This window comes from Cololabis saira, chromosome 3 (genome assembly GCF_033807715.1).
Source record: "Cololabis saira isolate AMF1-May2022 chromosome 3, fColSai1.1, whole genome shotgun sequence".
Lineage (NCBI taxonomy): Eukaryota > Metazoa > Chordata > Actinopteri > Beloniformes > Belonidae > Cololabis > Cololabis saira.
The window spans coordinates 50,635,446-50,654,815 of NC_084589.1; the positions used below are offsets into that span (position 1 = coordinate 50,635,446).

The 19,370-nt window shown below is 43.6% G+C and overlaps 1 protein-coding gene across 2 annotated transcripts in view; it reads right to left on the reverse strand.

The window, feature by feature from the left end:
* Nucleotides 1-19,370, reverse strand: part of LOC133440477 (copine-4) — a 126,195-nt gene that overhangs the window by 44,574 nt on the left and 62,251 nt on the right. For both annotated transcript variants that reach the window (XM_061717731.1, XM_061717730.1), the window contains exon 8: nucleotides 772-870. In XM_061717731.1, coding sequence (XP_061573715.1) covers nucleotides 772-870 — 99 coding nt within the window. The remainder of the gene's footprint in view (nucleotides 1-771; nucleotides 871-19,370) is intronic.

The window sequence follows — 19,370 nt, forward strand, 5'->3', positions numbered from 1 at the left end:
GTCTGCAGAGACACTAGACACTAAACCCATCACCCCCCCAGAGCCCACCCAGCTTTCTCTCTCCAGGCAGTCAGGACTCCCCACTTCTGGAATTCACTGACAGAATGAAAAGCCTTGTGAATATTGGATTACAACTCAAGCCTGAATTATGGTTCTGCGTCAAACCAACGCAGATCACACGCCGTCACCGTGATGCCGCCGTGAACCTTCGGACTTCTCCGTCACTCCATTTCTCCGCAGTGCAATACCCCCCGCGACCGCTAGTTAGCGATCTTTTCCTGAATGGTTTATCTGACTTTTTCCAGTCACAGTGAATCAAAGAGATAAGGACAACTATTGTGCAAAAAAACAAAACAAAAGAAATCACACATACACGAAGAAAAGAGCGCTGAAAGTTCACGACTGCTTCAAACCAGAAACCGGAAATGCGTTGCTACCAAGTGAACCAATCACAGCCCTCTCTGTCTGCGTGTGGTCTGCGTCGCCTCGACGCGTAGTTACAAGGTGCACGTCAGTGACGGCGTCAGTGACGGCGTCAGTGACGGCGTCAGTGACGGCGTCAGTGACGGCGTCAGTGACGGCGTCAGTGACGGCGTCAGTGACGGGGTGTGGTCTGCAGCGACGCGTACCACACGCCATAGGCACAGCGTCGTTTTGACGCAGAACCATAACTCAAGCTTAACACCATGCCAAAATCCTTTATTTAACCACATCGCCCAACCCCTCCCAAACCACCTCCTCGGAAACAGCGGCCAGAGGACGGCGGCTCACCTGTCGCCCGTCGATGGCTCCTCTCATCTCCTTGAACGTGGCCTCGAACTCGCCGATGTAGTCGTGCTTCCCGTTGGAGTCCCAGTCCCAGACGGTGCACTAAGGAGAAACCAGAGATACCTGTGAGGAGCCTAAACGCCTAAAACGAGGTGAAACCTCAAAACAGGACAGATCTTTTATTCCCAACGCAGGGAGGTGTCATGTCTCCGTCATGTCTCCGGCAGCGGCTCGTTTGGAGTTTGAAGACGTCTCCAGAGGCTGGAGAAGTCCGTGGTACCAGACCTGCAGGAGCATCTGACCGGGTCAAAGGTCAGGGACCTGAGTCGGGAGAACGAGATCGTCCTAGAGAGGACAGACGCTCCGATGAAAAATCGCTCAAAAAAGATCACATCAGCATAAAAATGTAAAAACTTTGGTCTCTAATCACAATATCTTCAAAACAACCGGGAAATCTAGAGATCTGGGGCCTTATGTACTAAGAGTGCGGCGCACAAAAAACGTGCGTACGCCACTTTCAACGCTCACGGTCGGATGTACAAAGAATGACGTGAACGTAGAAAGCTGCGGTCCTTCACTCACACATTAAGGCTTTTGTACGCACTTTTCTGAGGTTCTGTCCGTTGGCGACACTCGCTGGTGATGCAGTGAAGTGCAGAATATGAGGAAACGTAACGTCAACAATAAATTCACGACCACGTGAAGGACACGACAGTCCCGACATCACCAGATAAATTACACAAGAGTGGATCTGCAACAATCTCACAATCAACCACATGATCTGAACAAACAACTAAAGGCAGGAGCTCAACGATGGAACCTGCAAATCCTGATGGAGCTTTGGCTCCGTTAGAGGAACCTGCTGATGGCAGGATCAGGAGCGAGTCCTCAGGCACCAGACTGATCTGCTGGTCCAGGACTAAGACTGGACCATCAGCTGGTTCAGGTACTAAGAGGATCTTCTGGATCTCTGTCCTGAACTGGACCAGCTGCTCCGGTTTCATTCAGACCAACATGATGCATCAGCTGGAGCGGCTACAGGTCGGACATCTCTGTCACCATGACGACCGTATGGGACGACTACTGGAGATTAAAGCCAGATCCTAAAACATCCCATAACTGTGTCTGGACAGAAAAACATTCAAATACATTTTGCAGCAAAAACAGCTTCTGTAAAGAGGTCTTAAATTAAAAAAAAAAAGGTGTCACGGAAAGGTTGGTTGCGAACTGATGTGATTCAGCATGAAATAACTTTTTATTGAATGTTTAGGCAACTTTCAGAGTCTGATATTAGTCAGCTGCAGGTTCTGCAGGATCCAGAAAGTGTTTCTCCCGTGATGGACCGGTGTTGTGCCAAAAACTGATTGCCTGCCAGAATCTGATTTCTTCTGATTTGTGGCCGCGGGAGCGCGCACAGCAGCCCGTTGAGCGAGAGCGCTAAAACGTCAGAGTTTCAGATTATGAAGCTCAAGAATGAGATCAAGTCATATTTAGGCAGAAACAACTTTTCATTAAGTGTATTTGGCCTTCAATCAATTTTTGGCAGGTGAAAAGACCCATTTTCAGGGGAGAAATCAGATTCTGGGAAGCAATTTGGCACGACAGGGATCTAGACCGGTCTCACCTCCTGCGGATGAAACAGTCGAGTTACAGCAATTTTGCTCTTTATTTCTCTTTATTTTCTCACGTTTGCACCTCGATAATCCCGTTGGAACAAATTGTCTTTATTTCTGCAGCAGAGGAATCAGATCGTGATGCTTCATGTTTTAAATATAAATTGTATATTGTTCACATTGTTATTATACTTATGAGAGAGGTGATCGCGGACATCCATAATGTGTAAGACTCAATAAACGTGTACATTGGTCTTAATCCGTTAGTATATAATATGCATGACAATAAAGCAGAACGAGGAGCCGTTTTTCATCCACCAAAAATTCTGTTGTCGGTTCTTAAAATACAAAAAAGAAAAGCAGAGTGTGATGCACTAACGCTGCTCATAAACATTCACAAACCCTTATGATCATAATAAAACCAAAACTCTTCACGGAACGCAACGCAACGCAAAGAACACCATAATTTAGGTGTCAAACTGAATCCCAGAAGGGCCGGTGTCCTGCATGTTTTAGATGTTTCACTGCTTTAACACACCTGATTCTAATTAATCATCATCACCAACTTGTCACCAAAGTCTGGATAGTTCTGTTGATGACACAGTCACTTTTATCATGGTGCAATGAAGCAGGGAAACATCTAAAACCTGCAGGGACACCGGCCCTCGAGGACTGGAGTCCGACACCCAGCTCAGAGCCGATGTTTTCTTTTTTTATTTGTTTCACCTGTTTTTGCACATTTCTTGTTAGGATGAGCAGTTTTTAATGGATAATTATCTTCATTATCATATTCAAACATATTTGAGGGATGAGACCGGGCGGAGTGTTGTGCTCCCGCATGTGCGCTCAAATCCACGCTGATTGGGATGTACAGAGAAACCTGCGTGGATTTGGGCGTACACACAGCTTTGTACATCTGAATTTTTGCGTTCTTGTTAATTCCACGCACGGATTCAAGTTGAAATCCACGCACTCTTAGTACATGAGGCCCCTGGTCTCTGCTCACGGAACAAGGACAAAAATATGTAGGGATGTCTTCGGGTTCTCAGGTCTTCGGGTCCTCGGGTTTTCAGATCTTTGGGTCCTAAGGTCTTCAGTTCTTCAGGTCTGGATCTGGACCCTAGTGGTCTGTAGAGGACCTGCAGGTCTGGATCTGGACCCTAGTGGTCTGTAGAGGACCTGCAGGTCTGGATCTGGACCCTAGTGGTCTGTAGAGGACCTGCAGGTCTGGATCTGGACCCTAGTGGTCTGTAGAGGACCTGCAGGTCTGGAACTGGACCCTAGTGGTCTGTAGAGGACCTGCAGGTCTGGATCTGGACCCTAGTGGTCTGTAGAGGACCTGCAGGTCTGGATCTGGACCCTAGTGGTCTGTAGAGGACCTGCAGGTCTGGATCTGGACCCTAGTGGTCCGTAGAGGACCATCATTTACTGTGCGTCCTCACTTCTATGTCTCTGTTTAGACACATTATTCTCCCACACAGAGAAATATTTCACTCTTTTACAGCCAAACTGAAAAGCTTTGAGACGATATTGAAGTCTACAAATAAAAGAAAAGCTCTGCAATAAAGATATTCCTCATAGGCTTTGTTTTATTTATTAATGTTCACACATTCCAGCAAAAGTTATGGCGGTAAAGCTTTTACAACGTTGTTATGTTGTTATTCCTTCTCAAAACCCTTCTGGCACAAAACAAGTGATGAAGAGTTCCAGCTGTTACTGCGTCCTCTTCTTTTATGTTTGAACCCTTCAGGGACGACCCTGGTCTGGAAAACAGCTGATGTCCCTGACAACCCTAGGCCAGCACAGAGTTTGGATTGTGGACTGTAAACAGTCTGGGGGAGCTATTTTCTTCTTTGGTCCACAACATGCAGCGACCAGTGGCAGCTTGTCAATAGGGGGCGCTAGGGCACCGCCCCCATTAAAATTATACGAAAAAAAAGAAAAAAAAAAGAATATAGACACAGTACACATAAATTACGTAATAAAAAGTAATTATCACATCTGTGCACTCTTAAAATGTGTCTGGCTTAATTTTTCAAGCCTTCCCATCCCATACTGGGTTTATTAGGGCCCGAGCACTTACAGTGCGAAGGCCCTATTGTATCTGTAGGAATTTTTCTTTCTTTCTTTCTTTCTTTCTTTCTTTCTTTCTTTCTTTCTTTCTTTCTTTCTTTCTTTCTTTCTTTCTTTCTTTCTTTCTTTCTTTCTTTCTTTCTTTCTTTCTTTCTTTTTCTTCTGACGAAAGGAGGGTCTTTTTTCCCCCTAAATGGCCCAAAAAGTCACCAAATTTTGCACCAATCCAGGCCTGGCGATAAATGTGATATTTAATGGTTTGCATTAATGGGTGTGGCAAAATGGCTCAACAGCGCCCCCTAGAAAACTTTGTTCCTCAAGTCCCACAATACGGTTTGACGTACATGCACGAAAATCGCTACACACCTGTATCATGGCACAACTTAAAGAAAAGTCTCTTGGCGCCATGGCCCAAACCCAACAGGAAATCGGCTATTTTGAATTAATTGTGTAATTTTGGCGCAATTTCTGCCATTCGTTCGGCAGTTAATACGGCCCAAATCGTAACGTGCCCCCAGGTGTGTTATACATCAAAATGTGCGTCTCCATCCTAGGATAACACACGTTCCTTTTCTATTTCAAAAGCGTTACCGTGGCGACGCTAGACGCCAAAACGCGAGCCCCCCTTTCATCTGATTGGTCCATATTTGATAGTTCCCCAAAAGTTTTGCATGCAAGCCAGGCCTGGCGATAAATTTGATATTTCATGGTTTGCATTAATGGGCGTGGCCTAACGGCTCAACAGCGCCCCCTAGAAAACTTTTCTCTGCCATAACTTTTGAATGGTTTGACATAGAGAGTCGTGGGTGGTGTCATGGGACTCGTTATTGAGTCCTTGACCTTCATTGGCCTGAATTAGCCCCGCCCCTTCTTCTGATTGGTTGTCCCTATTTTCTGCTATAACTTTTGAATGGTTTGACATAGAGAGTCGTGGGTGGTGTCATTTCTCATATGCTTATGGGGGGCGGTGGCCATGAGTGCGAGGGCCCGTTCATCGATGCTTGCAGCTTTAATTCAGAGTTGTTTTTTGTGCAGACTGAAATACATAGGTTTCAATGGCGAGGGGCGCCGGCCAAATAAGTGTGTATTGCATGTTCTTAAACTTTACTTCCATGTGAGTTCATGCTGGTCTCTAATTGGTTACTCAAAGACTCTCCTCTGGGCGCAGCTCTCTGCGCCCGTGGCCAATCAGTGTTTTCTGTCACTCGCAGACAAACAGAGTCACAGCCATAGACATGTATCCGTATCCTCTCATGGAGCTGCTGTGATACGTCAACGTCTCCTCCATATTGGATGTTCAAGACTGCGCTGTAAACTAATACAAGTAAATGGACTTATTTTCATAAAGCACCTTTCTACAAAGAAATGTACGTTTTACGTCTCATTTATTCATTCACACACGCACTAATATACTTGGGAAACAGTTAGACACCAAATATAATATATTTAATTTTCTCAGATGGCAAAAATAAGAACTTTATTGATCCCACATAGGAGTAATTCATGTTATATCAGCTATAGAGAACAAGGTAGTGCCGAAAAACAATATATATCCCCCTCACAAAAATAAGAAACATAGAGAAACATATTTTCTCATCAACAAAACAAATTGTAAATTTTTCAAATAACAAAATAACATACTTGAACCATTTTTCAGACAATATCTGTGAATATCTCTATATAATATATTTCACTTTAAAACCTCATTTTGTACATTTTATTTTATTATTTTACTGTTTATACTTTTTATTGTCTATACATTTCATTCTATTTTATTCTATCTCTTATATATTTGTTTTTATATTTGTATTGTGTTGCACCAATCCCCATAACATATTCCTCGTGTGAAAACTTGGCAATAAACCCCTTTCTGATTCTGATTCTAATAACTGAAAAAAATCTGAAAAATGGTTCAAATATTTTATTTTCTTACATGACAAATTTTAAATATGTTTATGTAAAATATGCTACATGTATATGTAGTATATGTATATGTATATGTAGTATATTTCGTGATATGTAATAAAAAATAGCAAAAAAATTAATGTTCAAGTAGAGTTTATAGTTGTGTTGTAATCCCCACTCGCCAGTGCGCCCCCGCCCCCCCAAAATGTTTTATCACCAGCATAGTGATAGAGGACATAATTCAGCGTCATCTGCATATAAACTAACATTTGGATTGATTACCGTACGATGACTCTTAGTGGAAGCTTGTAGAGTAAAAGTAGGGGGTCCTCATACGGAGCCTTGTGGTACTCCTCTGTGAGTATAACACGTTTCCATGGTGACGGTCCGACCCAGATCTCCGTGAGCCCAGATATGTTTCCTCTGGATAAAGTTAACATCAGTAAAGATTTAAGTGCCATTTCTGAATCAGGTGCATTAACACAATGCCAAGCGGGAAAGACATCAACCGAGGATTTGGAGAAACGAAAGTTTTTGTGTATATCGATCTGGAGAAAATGATCAAATCACGAAGGAGCAACTATTGCTACTTAATTTGTAAAATAATTTCCAAGCTATTATTCGTTGAATCTTGTCGACTGAGAAAGATGAATAACAAGTCGGAAACGTACAAGACAGGATGTCACAGCAATTTCCCCCACTTTATCACAGTCTAGTGGTTATCAATCCAACCAAAAGATCAATCACCTCTACAACACTTCTGAAGTCCTCCAAACTGGCAGCGTTGGTGTTTGAGGACATTTCTACTCTGTTTTTGTGTCGTTAGCGCAGCCGTTTGGGATTATATGATCCACAGTTTCAGGTAACCTTCAGCAGTTCCACGGGAGCCACAAATGAATAATAGACGACTAAACAACTTAATTCTTCCTAATCAAGACTCCCACTGGACAGCTAAAAATAGCTGTATGCTGGCAGAATATCCTGATATTATTATGTATGATGGAGAAAGAAAAGATTGTTAAGAGTAGGAGGGGGGTGAAAACTCATCTTTGAGGAAAATTACTTTAGAGTCAGATAGAGATGAAACGCCGTCGGAGCAGATTCTGAAGGACTCCTGCAGCTCCTGCACCCAGTGATGTTTTTCAATTCAATTTTATTTATATAGCGTCTATTACAACAGAAATTGTCTCTAGGATCTTTCCAGAGAACAGAACATAAACCCCCGATCATTTATTACGTAAACATAACATCAACAATGGCAGGTAAAAACTCCCCTAGTGGCAGAAAAACCTTAAGCCAAGTCAAGTTTTTTGTCAGCCTATTTCCATTTTAGTCTAGTCTTTGGGTCCAGCTATCATTTTAGTTTTTATTATTTTTAGTCACGTTCATTCTCCTTCTAGTCGTGTCAAGTTTCAGTCGACTAAAAGTCTGAGCATTTTAGTCTTATTTTAGTCAGAATTGACCATTTTAGTCTAGTTTTAGTCAGAGATTGTATTTAGCCAAACCCATTTTACAATTCAAACAAGATTATCTTATTATTATATTATTGTTACCTTATAGACTAGGCCTGTGTTGAAAAAATCGATTCTCCGATTTTAAATCGATTCTCATATCAATTCCTAAAAATCAATTCATATGTCTAAAGATCGATTTAAAAAATTTATTTTTATTTTATTTTAATTTTTTTCATCATTACATTACAACTTTTGGTACTTTTTTGTTTATGCCCAAAAAAGGAATATTTTGTTGGACACGAGAATAACTGGTGCCATGTTTAAATGTGTTTAAAGGACTGAAAACATTAAAGTTTTCAGTTATAATTGCATACATTGTCTATATTTCTTTGCTTTATATACTGTCTTGGGGTTACATTTGCATAAATGTTAAAAACCAAATTCTCATAAATGGGGAAAAAATAAAAGCGATTTCTTTCGTCCTCTGTTTCCTCCCTGGATCTGTTTGGTAATTCTGACCCACATGATGTTTCTGTTTCAGTTCTATCAGCATTCTGGGAGCTGATTGGTCCTTACAGCATCATTAGCTGCCAATACTTGCTGTTGAATCTCAATATAATACTAGTATTAATATGTTGCATAACTACAGTCATATAATTCATGCAACAGCTGAAAAAACTGTTTTATTAACACTAACCCAAATCCATATCAGATTGAATCGGATCGTGATAATCGATTCTGAATCTTAAGAATCGGAATCGAATCGATTCTTGATATTTGAATCGATCCTCAGCCCTATTATAGACTCAAGAATACATTCATTCCAGATACAGAAGACTCTCATTTGAGTTTACAACATATTTATTTTTCCGCATTTCTCCCCATCTTTTTCTTTTTCCGACGACACGTTGGGTTTTCTTTTCCACGTCTATGTAGGAAAGTGGATCCAAAGATGGATCTTCTTCTTCTTCTCCAGCCCCAGAGCAGATCCCCGGGTTTCTTGTTTCTTAGTTTTTAATGTACGTTAACTAGAGCTCTGCGTTAACGGGATCAGCCTCTAACTCTGCAGCTGATTCTGGATCTGATTCCTGCTGCAGCGACTGGGATTGAGGACTAACGTCACCCAGCAGAACTAAACCAGAGAAACTACTGAAAACATGGACATTAAACCAGAGAAACTACTGAAAACATGGACATTAAACCAGAGAAACTACTGAAAACATGGACATTAAACCAGAGAAACTACTGAAAACATGGACATTAAACCAGAGAAACTACTGAAAACATGGACATTAAACCAGAGAAACTACTGAAAACATGGACATTAAACCAGAGAAACTACTGAAAACATGGACATTAAACCAGAGAAACTACTGAAAACATGGACATTAAACCAGAGAAACTACTGAAAACATGGACATTAAACCAGAGAAACTACTGAAAACATGGACGTTAAACCAGAGAAACTACTGAAAACATGGACATTAAGGATCTTTGGTAGAACATTTCGTCTCGTTTTGGTCAACGAAAATGAAAACACATTTTAGCAGAGTTTTTATTTTGTAATCTACATTTGAGTCTGGTATTTATTTACGATACGATATTGCATTATATATTTAATTATCGTTATCATCACATAACCAGCATTTTCGTTGCGTCTCGTCTCGTTTTCCTCAGGTGATAAAGGTTCGTTCATGACGATATTTTGTCATAATTTTGGTTGACGAAATAACATTACTCCTAACGAGTCTGTTACGTGGTAACAGTTTTGAATATGAATCTTTAAGAAACACCAGGACAACCGTAGTCCCACAGGGACCAGTTCTGGGGCTCCAGGACAACCGTAGTCCCACAGGGACCAGTTCTGGGGTCTCTAGTCACAGCTTATGCAGATGATTCCCAGATCTACGTTGAACTCTCATGATTAGGATCTTTTTTTTATTTTGTAATCTACATCTTAGTCTGGTTTTTATTCCTCTACGATATTGCATTATATTTTCCATTATCAGTATCGTCACATGATCAGCATTTTCGTTGCGTTTTCCTCAGGTGATAAAGTACGATGACGATATTTAGTCATAATTTCCGTTGATAAAAGCAACTTCACCTGCACCTCTAATGCAGAATGCTGCAGAAAAGGCTTCAAGTCCTCTGATTTTCTACGTGCCATTCAAACTGTGAAACGGGATTCAAAAAGAAGCCTTTTCTGCTTTACGATATCAGCAACGTGAGATGTGCTTACAAAGGAATGACAGGCAGGAAGGAGAGAAGGGAGCGGCTGGAGGTTCAGGTCACAGGGAGTCAAGTGGCCGTGGTTTCTATCAGAGGCAGATTGAGCGTTGATGAAAGCCTGAGACGTTTTTCGTTCTGTTATTCTGTGCATACATTATGATGAGTGAGTGTGTGTGTGTGTGTGTGTGTGTGTGTGTGTGTGTGTGTGCGTTTTCTCATTAAACTGAGCAGGGACGGCGGCGGAGATGGAGGAGGCGGCGGCAGCCCTCCTCTTCACACAAATGAACCGACACATGCAGGATTAAAGCGAGGAAGAAGACTCCCCCGTCGTCTACCTGCTAGCAAACACGCGGAGCGTTTTAATGAGCTGTCGCGCTCACAGCTTCATTCACTCAGCCAAATTAGCGGCTCAGAGGATTCCTGGGCTGAGAAGCAGCTGAGGCAAAAATCAAGACGAGGATTTTCTGGCTCAGAAGACACGAGGTCCGATCAGAGAGGAGCTCCGAGGCGCGGCTACAAGTGCCGGTTCCACCTGGAGGAGTTTACGCTCGACTTCAGCGCTAACGGAGGAGTGCCGCTTGGAGATGTTTGTTTACTTTCATAGTTTAACATCTTCAAATGCTGCCGGACTGCAAGTTTCTTCCCCCAAATCTTTCATTTGAACTCGGCTCCCCACCCAAGAGCTTCAGAGGAAAAGTGAAGCGTTGATCCAACTAAATGCAGTGCGACTCATTTCAATTATTCCTTTCAAACTGAGTTAGTTTAGTCCAACTTATTCTACTTCTGTCCACTTATCAAAACTCCCTTGCAGAGCTCATAAACTTATATTTTATTCATGGTAAAAACTAGTTAGAAGCTGACTATATTTATACTTTTATCTAAGAAATAATTACATCATCAAAGCACCTAAACCAGCACCCCCCGGTCCTTCGTAGGTAATTAAAGCATCTCAGGCTGCAGTTACGTGTTTGGTATTGATGAGCAACTCGTGTTCATCTCTTTTATAAGTTGATTTCATCATCGTTTGAAGGTGAGTCTTGTCTAATAACTGCATCTACGCCGGTTAACTGCTGGAAAACAACCCGAGTTCAGCTGCTGATACAGTCAGGCTTCAGGAGAGAAGAGCAGGAGTCCTCCACGATTGTCCACCTTGGTTCCTAGTAGTGATGCACCGATTGTTCGGTAACCGAAATTGTTCGGCCGAAAATGGCAAAAAAAACACTTTCGGTGTTCGGTGGGGAAGTGGGGAAAAAAAACGAACAATTAATAACTGCGTTGTAATATAAGGAAATAGACTGGCCGCTCCGTAACTGTTGCGCACTACATAAATCGTTGGCCAACCAAAAACTAACCACATAACGCTCCCGTAATGGTTGCGCACCAAATAAATAGTTGGCCAACCAAAAACTAACCACATAACGCTCCCGTAATGGTTGCGCACCAAATAAATAGTTGGCCAACCAAAAACTAACCACATAAGAATTTTACCAACATTCACCAGCAGGTGGAACCAAAACAACATAAATCAATCTATTACAGGTGCGTTTAGATGACGAAATCAAACAGCGAAGAGCGTGGAGTGAAGTGGTGCAAACATGTCAGCAGTGTGGAAGTATTTTAGAGTGGCAAATAATAATACAAGAATGGCTGTTTGCAATGAATGTTCTGCTCAAATATCTAGAGGGGAAACATCTGCAAAGTCTTTCAGCTACAAGTTTGATTTATCATTTGAAATGATAAAAAAACCCTGAGCGCTTTAATGCATTTTTATTGTTTTAAGGCCTATGTTACAATGTTCAGTCAGTAAAGCCTAACGTTGTAACATGGTTCCAACAGAGTCCTCCTCGGTGGTCCACCTTGGTTCCTAGTCCTCCTTGGTGGTCCACCTTGGTTCCTAGTCCTCCTCGGTGGTCCACCTTGGTTCCAACAGTCCTCCTCGGTGGTCCACCTTGGTTCCTAGTCCTCCTTGGTGGTCCACCTTGGTTCCTAGTCCTCCTTGGTGGTCCACCTTGGTTCCTAGTACTCCTCGGTGGTCCACCTTGGTTCCTAGTACTCCTCGGTGGTCCACCTTGGTTCCTAGTCCTCCTCGGTGGTCCACCTTGGTTCCTAGTCCTCCTTGGTGGTCCACCTTGGTTCCTAGTCCTCCTCGGTGGTCCACCTTGGTTCCTATTCCACCTCGGTGGTCCACCTTGGTTCCTAGTCCTCCTTGGTGGTCCACCTTGGTTCCTAGTCCTCCTCGGTGGTCCACCTTGGTTCCTAGTCCTCCTCGGTGGTCCACCTTGGTTCCTAGTCCTCCTTGGTGGTCCACCTTGGTTCCTAGTCCTCCTCAGGGGTCCACCTTGGTTCCTATTCCACCTCGGTGGTCCACCTTGGTTCCTAGTCCTCCTTGGTGGTCCACCTTGGTTCCTAGTCCTCCTTGGTGGTCCACCTTGGTTCCTAGTCCTCCTTGGTGGTCCACCTTGGTTCCAACAGTCCTCCTCGGTGGTCCACCTTGGTTCCTAGTCCTCCTTGGTGGTCCACCTTGGTTCCTAGTCCTCCTCGGTGGTCCACCTTGGTTCCTAGTCCTCCTCGGTGGTCCACCTTGGTTCCTAGTCCTCCTTGGTGGTCCACCTTGGTTCCTAGTCCTCCTCGGTGGTCCACCTTGGTTCCTAGTCCTCCTCGGTGGTCCACCTTGGTTCCAACAGAGTCCTCCTCGGTGGTCCACCTTGGTTCCTACAGTCCTCCTCGGTGGTCCACCTTGGTTCCTAGTCCTCCTCGGTGGTCCACCTTGGTTCCTACAGTCCTCCTTGGTGGTCCACCTTGGTTCCTAGTACTCATCGGTGGTCCACCTTGGTTCCTAGTACTCCTCTGTGGTCTACCTTGGTTCCTAGTCCTCCTTGGTGGTCCACTTTGATTCCAACAGTGGAGTCCTCCTTGGTTCCAACAGAGTCCTCTTCGGTGGTCCACCTTGGTTCCTACAGTCCTCCTTGGTGGTCCACCTTGGTTCCTAGTACTCATTGGTGGTCCACCTTGGTTCCTAGTACTCATCGGTGGTCCACCTTGGTTCCTAGTACTCCTCGGTGGTCCACCTTGGTTCCAACAGAGTCTTCTTCGGTGGTCCACCTTGGTTCCTAGTCCTCCTCAGTGGTCCACAGTGGTTCCTAGTCCTCCTCGGTGGTCCACCTTGGTTCCTAGTCCTCCTCGGTGGTCCACCTTGGTTCCAACAGAGTCTTCTTCGGTGGTCCACCTTGGTTCCTAGTCCTCCTCAGTGGTCCACAGTGGTTCCTAGTCCTCCTCGGTGGTCCACCTTGGTTCCTACAGTCCTCCTTGGTGGTCCACCTTGGTTCCTACAGTCCTCCTTGGTGGTCCACCTTGGTTCCTAGTCCTCCTCGGTGGTCCACCTTGGTTCCAACAGAGTCCTCCTCGGTGGTCCACCTTGGTTCCTACAGTCCTCCTCGGTGGTCCACCTTGGTTCCTAGTCCTCCTCGGTGGTCCACCTTGGTTCCTACAGTCCTCCTTGGTGGTCCACCTTGGTTCCTAGTACTCATCGGTGGTCCACCTTGGTTCCTAGTACTCCTCGGTGGTCTACCTTGGTTCCTAGTCCTCCTTGGTGGTCCACTTTGATTCCAACAGTGGAGTCCTCCTTGGTTCCAACAGAGTCCTCCTTGGTGGTCCACCTTGGTTCCTAGTACTCATCGGTGGTCCACCTTGGTTCCTAGTACTCATCGGTGGTCCACCTTGGTTCCTAGTACTCATCGGTGGTCCACCTTGGTTCCTAGTACTCCTCGGTGGTCTACCTTGGTTCCTAGTCCTCCTTGGTGGTCCACTTTGATTCCAACAGTGGAGTCCTCCTTGGTTCCAACAGAGTCCTCTTCGGTGGTCCACCTTGGTTCCTAGTCCTCCTTGGTGGTCCACCTTGGTTCCAACAGAGTCTTCCTCGGTGGTCCACCTTGGTTCCAACAGAGTCCTCTTCGGTGGTCCACCTTGGTTCCTAGTCCTCCTTGGTGGTCCACCTTGGTTCCAACAGAGTCTTCCTCGGTGGTCCACCTTGGTTCCAACAGAGTCCTCCTTGGTGGTCCACCTTGGTTCCAACAGAGTCTTCTTCGGTGGTCCACCTTGGTTCCAACAGAGTCCTCCTCGGTGGTCCACCTTGGTTCCAACAGAGTCCTCCTCGGTGGTCCACCTTGGTTCCAACAGTGAAGGAAGATCTGACTCTGATGGACCTGGACCTTGGAGGTCACCTTGAATCTCTGGAAGTTGTTCTGGACTCTTAGGTTTCTGTTTGTATTATCCGTCTCTTCAGATCGCCCTCAGTTGTCCTCTTGTGTCCACGTCCAGGGAGGTCGTCTACAGTCCTGTGGAGCCTGAACTTCTGAATGAAATGTCTTCTAGTCTTCAACATGCTGTTCTAGAATGTTCTTCTGGTCTCCTCAGACAACTGTCTCCTCTGGTGTCTCTGGTCCAGGTCCAGGGTGGTGGACACCATGACACCAACCAGCAGAGGGACAGTCAGACTGACTTCAGACACCTGAGATATTCATTAAAGGACTCTTTAGTCCAACACGTCACCATGGAAACCTTCTTTACATCTTTTCCAGAGGAACCAACTCATTTGGCCAGGACAGTTTTATGACTTTGAAAAAAACTATCTAAATTCAAAAGAAATATCTGATTTCTACTAATCACTGATTGACAACCGTAGTCCCACAGGGACCAGTTCTGGGGTCTCTAGTCTCAGCTTATGCAGATGATTCCCAGATCTACGTTGAACTCTCTTGATTAGGATCCTTTTTTTTTATTTTGTAATTTACATTTTAGTCTGGTTTTTATTCCTCTAAGATATTGCATTATATATTCCATTATGGGTATCGTCACATGATCAGCATTTTTGTTGCGTTTTCCTCAGGTGATAAAGTACGATGACGATATTTAGTCATAATTTTCGTTGATGAAAGCAACTTTACCTGCACCTCTAATGCAGAATGCTGCATTATATCTGATTTCTACTAATCACTGATTGATAAATTATTATTATTATTATTATTTATTGTTATGTTTGTCAGTTTCAAGTTATTTTAGTGACCGTTCTTTCCTTTAGTAGAAGGGTACCGACTAATCCGTCCAGGACTCTAAATGGGGAGATTTGTCTCAGGAAGTTAATCCGAAGTAAAACCTCAGGAAATCAATACATGGGACATGATGATCCGCTGAGGTGACCCCTAAAACAGAGGAGGCCTTAGACCATAGCAACAGTGTGGATTATGGGGTGTGAGGGAGGGCACACAGATCAGATACAATCTTTTGCAATATAATGAAAAGGTGAGTCAGGAAAATCATATTCTGATAAAAAAGCATATAAAGATCTGATTCAGGCTGAAATCTGATCAAAGCCTGAATCTGAACTAGTTTGAGTAGGAGCTGGTCCCCCCAGGAGAACCATGGATGGATGGATGGATGGATGGATGGATGGATGGATGGATGGATGGATGGATGGATGGATGGATGGATGGATGGATGGATGGATGGATGGATGGATAAACGGATGGATGGATGGATGGATGGATGGATGGATGGATGGATGGATGGATGGATGGATGGATGGATGGATGGATGGATGGATGGATGGATGGATGGATGGATGGATGGACAAACGGATGGATGGATGGATGGATGGATGGATGGATGGATGGATGGATGGATGGATGGATGGATGGATGGATGGATGGATGGATGGATGGATGGATGGATGATGGATGGATGGATGATGGATGGATGGGTGATGGATGGATGGATGGAAGGATCCATGGATGGATGGATGGATGGATGGATGGATGGATGGATGGATGGATGGATGGATGGATGGATGGATGGATGGATGGATGGATGGATGATGGATGGATGATGGATGGATGGATGATGGATGATGGATGGATGGATGGATGGATGGATGGATGGATGGATGGATAAACGGATGGATGGATGGATGGATGGATGGATGGATGGATGGATGGATGGATGGATGGATGGATGGATGGATGGATGGATGGATGGATGGATGGATGGATGGATAAACGGATGGATGGATGGATGGATGGATGGATGGATGGATGGATGGATGGAGGGATGGATGGATGGATGGATGGATGGATGGATGGATGGATGGATGGATGGATGGATGGATGGATGGATGGATGATGGATGATGGATGGATGGATGGATGGATGGATGGATGGATGGATGGATGGATGGATGGATGGATGGATGGATGGATGGATGGATGGATGATGGATGGATGGATGGATGGATGGATGGATGGATGGATGGATGGATGGATGGATGGATGGATGGATGGATGGATGGATGGATGGATGGATGGATGGATGGATGGATGGAAGGATCCATGGATGGATGGATGGATGGATGGATGGAAGGATCCATGGATGGATGGATGGATGGATGGATGGATGGATGGATGGATGGATGGATGGATGGATGGATGGATGGATGGATGGATGGATGGATGGATGGATGGATGGATGGATGGATGGATGGATGGATGGATGGATGGATGGATGGATGGATGGATGGATGGATGGATGGATGGATGGATGGATGGATGGATGGATGGAAGGATCCATGGATGGATGGATGGATGGATGGATGGATGGATGGATGGATGGATGGATGATGGATGGATGGATGGATGGATGGATGATGCATGGATGGATGGATGGATGGATGGATGGATGGATGGATGGATGGATGGATGGATGGATGGAAGGATCCATGGATGGATGGATGGATGGATGGATGGATGGATGGATGGATGGATGGATGGATGGAAGGATCCATGGATGGATGGATGGATGGATGGATGGATGGATGGATGGATGGATGGAAGGATCCATGGATGGATAAACGGATGGATGATGGATGGATGGATGGACGGACGGACGAACGGACGGACATTTTGAGATTCCTTTGTTCCTCATAGAGAAGGATGGGAGGTTTTCAGAGTTAGCATCTTCAGTCTGAGTGGCGGTCAGGTTTATGCATCTCTGGAGACTTTCTACATTTACGAGAAAAGCCCTGGACCACAAACGTCTGATGAGCTCATTGCACCAGAGAGGAAGAGGTTCAGCAAACAAACCCGTAAGAGAAAGTTATCCGTCAAAAGTGCTTTAAAATGTAGCTAAAAGACTCAATAGTTGGTTCCGAGAGGCCGATGCCGGGGCATGTTCTGTCTAGCAGTAGTGATTTGTGTCCTTGTAACGGTTTAACAGCAACTCTTTCATTTCTAAGTGAAGATTAGCAGAATCCTGGAGAGGTCTGGCTAGTCGCTTAGCTTAGCCTCGGAGAAATACGTTCCTCCACGAGTGTTTTAGGGTTGAACTGAAGTCACTGGCAGCAAACGAGTCTCTTTTAAAATGTAATTTTATATATTATAAAATTATACTACAACTATAGTTTCTATTTTAGCGTCTATTGTAGCTACTATTGTAGCTACTATTGTAGCTACTATTACAGCTTCTACTGTATCTTCTATTACAGCTTCTATTGTAGCATCTATTCCAACTTTAATTCTAACTTCTAATGTAGCTTCTATTATAGCTTCTACTGTATTTTCTATTGTAGCTTCTACTGTAGCTTCTATTATAGCTTCTATTGTAGTTTCTACTCCAGTTTGTATTATAGCTTCTACTGTAGCTTCTACTGTAGCTTCTATTGTAGCTTCTACTGTAGCTTCTATTATAGCTTATACTGTAGCTTCTATTGTAGCTTCTACTGTAGCTTCTATTATAGCTTATACTGTAGCTTCTATTGTAGCTTCTACTGTAGCTTCTATTATAGCTTCTGCTGTAGCTTCTATTGTAGCTTCTATTATAGCTCCTGCTGTAGCTTCTACTGTAGCTTCTGCTCTGTTTCCTCCACGAGTGTTTTAGGGTTGAACTGAAGTCACTGGCAGCGAACGAGTCTCTTTTAATCCCTTTCAAATGAATTCTCACGTCCATCTGTGGACAAAAGCCCTTCAAACACCCCCCTGTGGGTGTGAGTGAACACGGATAAACTCGTCTCGCCTTGCAGAGACTCTGTTTTCACTGGCTCGCAATAAAACGGAAAACACAAAGGATCTGAGATGAGAAAGTGTTTCCTCTAATTAATAACTTTGTGTTTGTTCAAGGGATTTTAGGTAAATAACTCAGAAAAAACACGGAGATGGTTTAGGAAATCTTTCTTCTATTTGTGGAAACGGCTTCAATGACTCAAGAACAAAAGACGAGAGCAAGGACTTGTTATCCCCCAAGTTTATAATTAATGTAATTAGTACGCCGTCCCTGACAGCTAAAACAAATATATGAACTGATAAATTATCCACCAGCTCCAAAGAACAACTGCAGTGTAAAATTAATGAAATTGATGCAAAAACAGTTTCCACTTGTTATTATTTCATGAACAAAATGATCTGATAAAAGGAGATGGAAAGAGGAAATGAAACTTCCCGCTCCTTCTGGGTAGTTTGTCCACTGTATCTTCTATTATAGTTTCTACTGAAGCTCTTATGTCTCCCAGAGGAACCAGGTCAATGCTTTCCAGGACTGGTTGGGTTAACGTCCCCTCTTCCGGACCGTAGTGAGGTTCCCCGACCAGAACAGAACCTACATTGTTCTGTTAAGACATAGACCTAAACACACCAACCGAACCAAGACAAAGTCTGCAACGTCTTCAGTCTGTCCTGCTCTCTGCATCCTCTCGTTAGGCGTGAAAACGTCCAGCTTGGTAACCAGGACCAGGACTGGTGGTGGAGAGACGGAAACACAGCCATCGCGGTGCTCGGGGGGCCATTTGAGATGTCTTTTGTTTTGCTTTTCATTCACGAATGTCGAGAAAAAGTCGAAATGTCGAGATTAATGTTGAAGTACAATATTGAGAAAAAAGTTGAAATGTCAAGAAAAAAGTTGACATTTTGAGAAAAAAGTTGAAATTTCGAGAAAAAATTCGAAATTTCGAGAAAAAAAAATCAAAATTTCGAGAAAAAAGTTGATATGTCGAGATTAATGTTGAAGTACAATCTTGAGAAAAAAAGTCGAAATGTCAAGAAAAAAGTTGAAATTTCAAGAAAAAAGTTGAAATTTCAAGAAAAAAGTCGAAATGTCAAGAAAAAAGTTGAAATCTTAAGAAAAAAGTCGAAATGTCAAGAAAAAAGTTGACATTTTGAGAAAAAAGTTGAAATTTCCAGAAAAAAATCGAAATTTCGAGAAAAAAAAATCAAAATTTCGAGAAAAAAGTTGATATGTCGAGATTAATGTTGAAGTACAATCTTGAGAAAAAAGTCTAAATGTCAAGA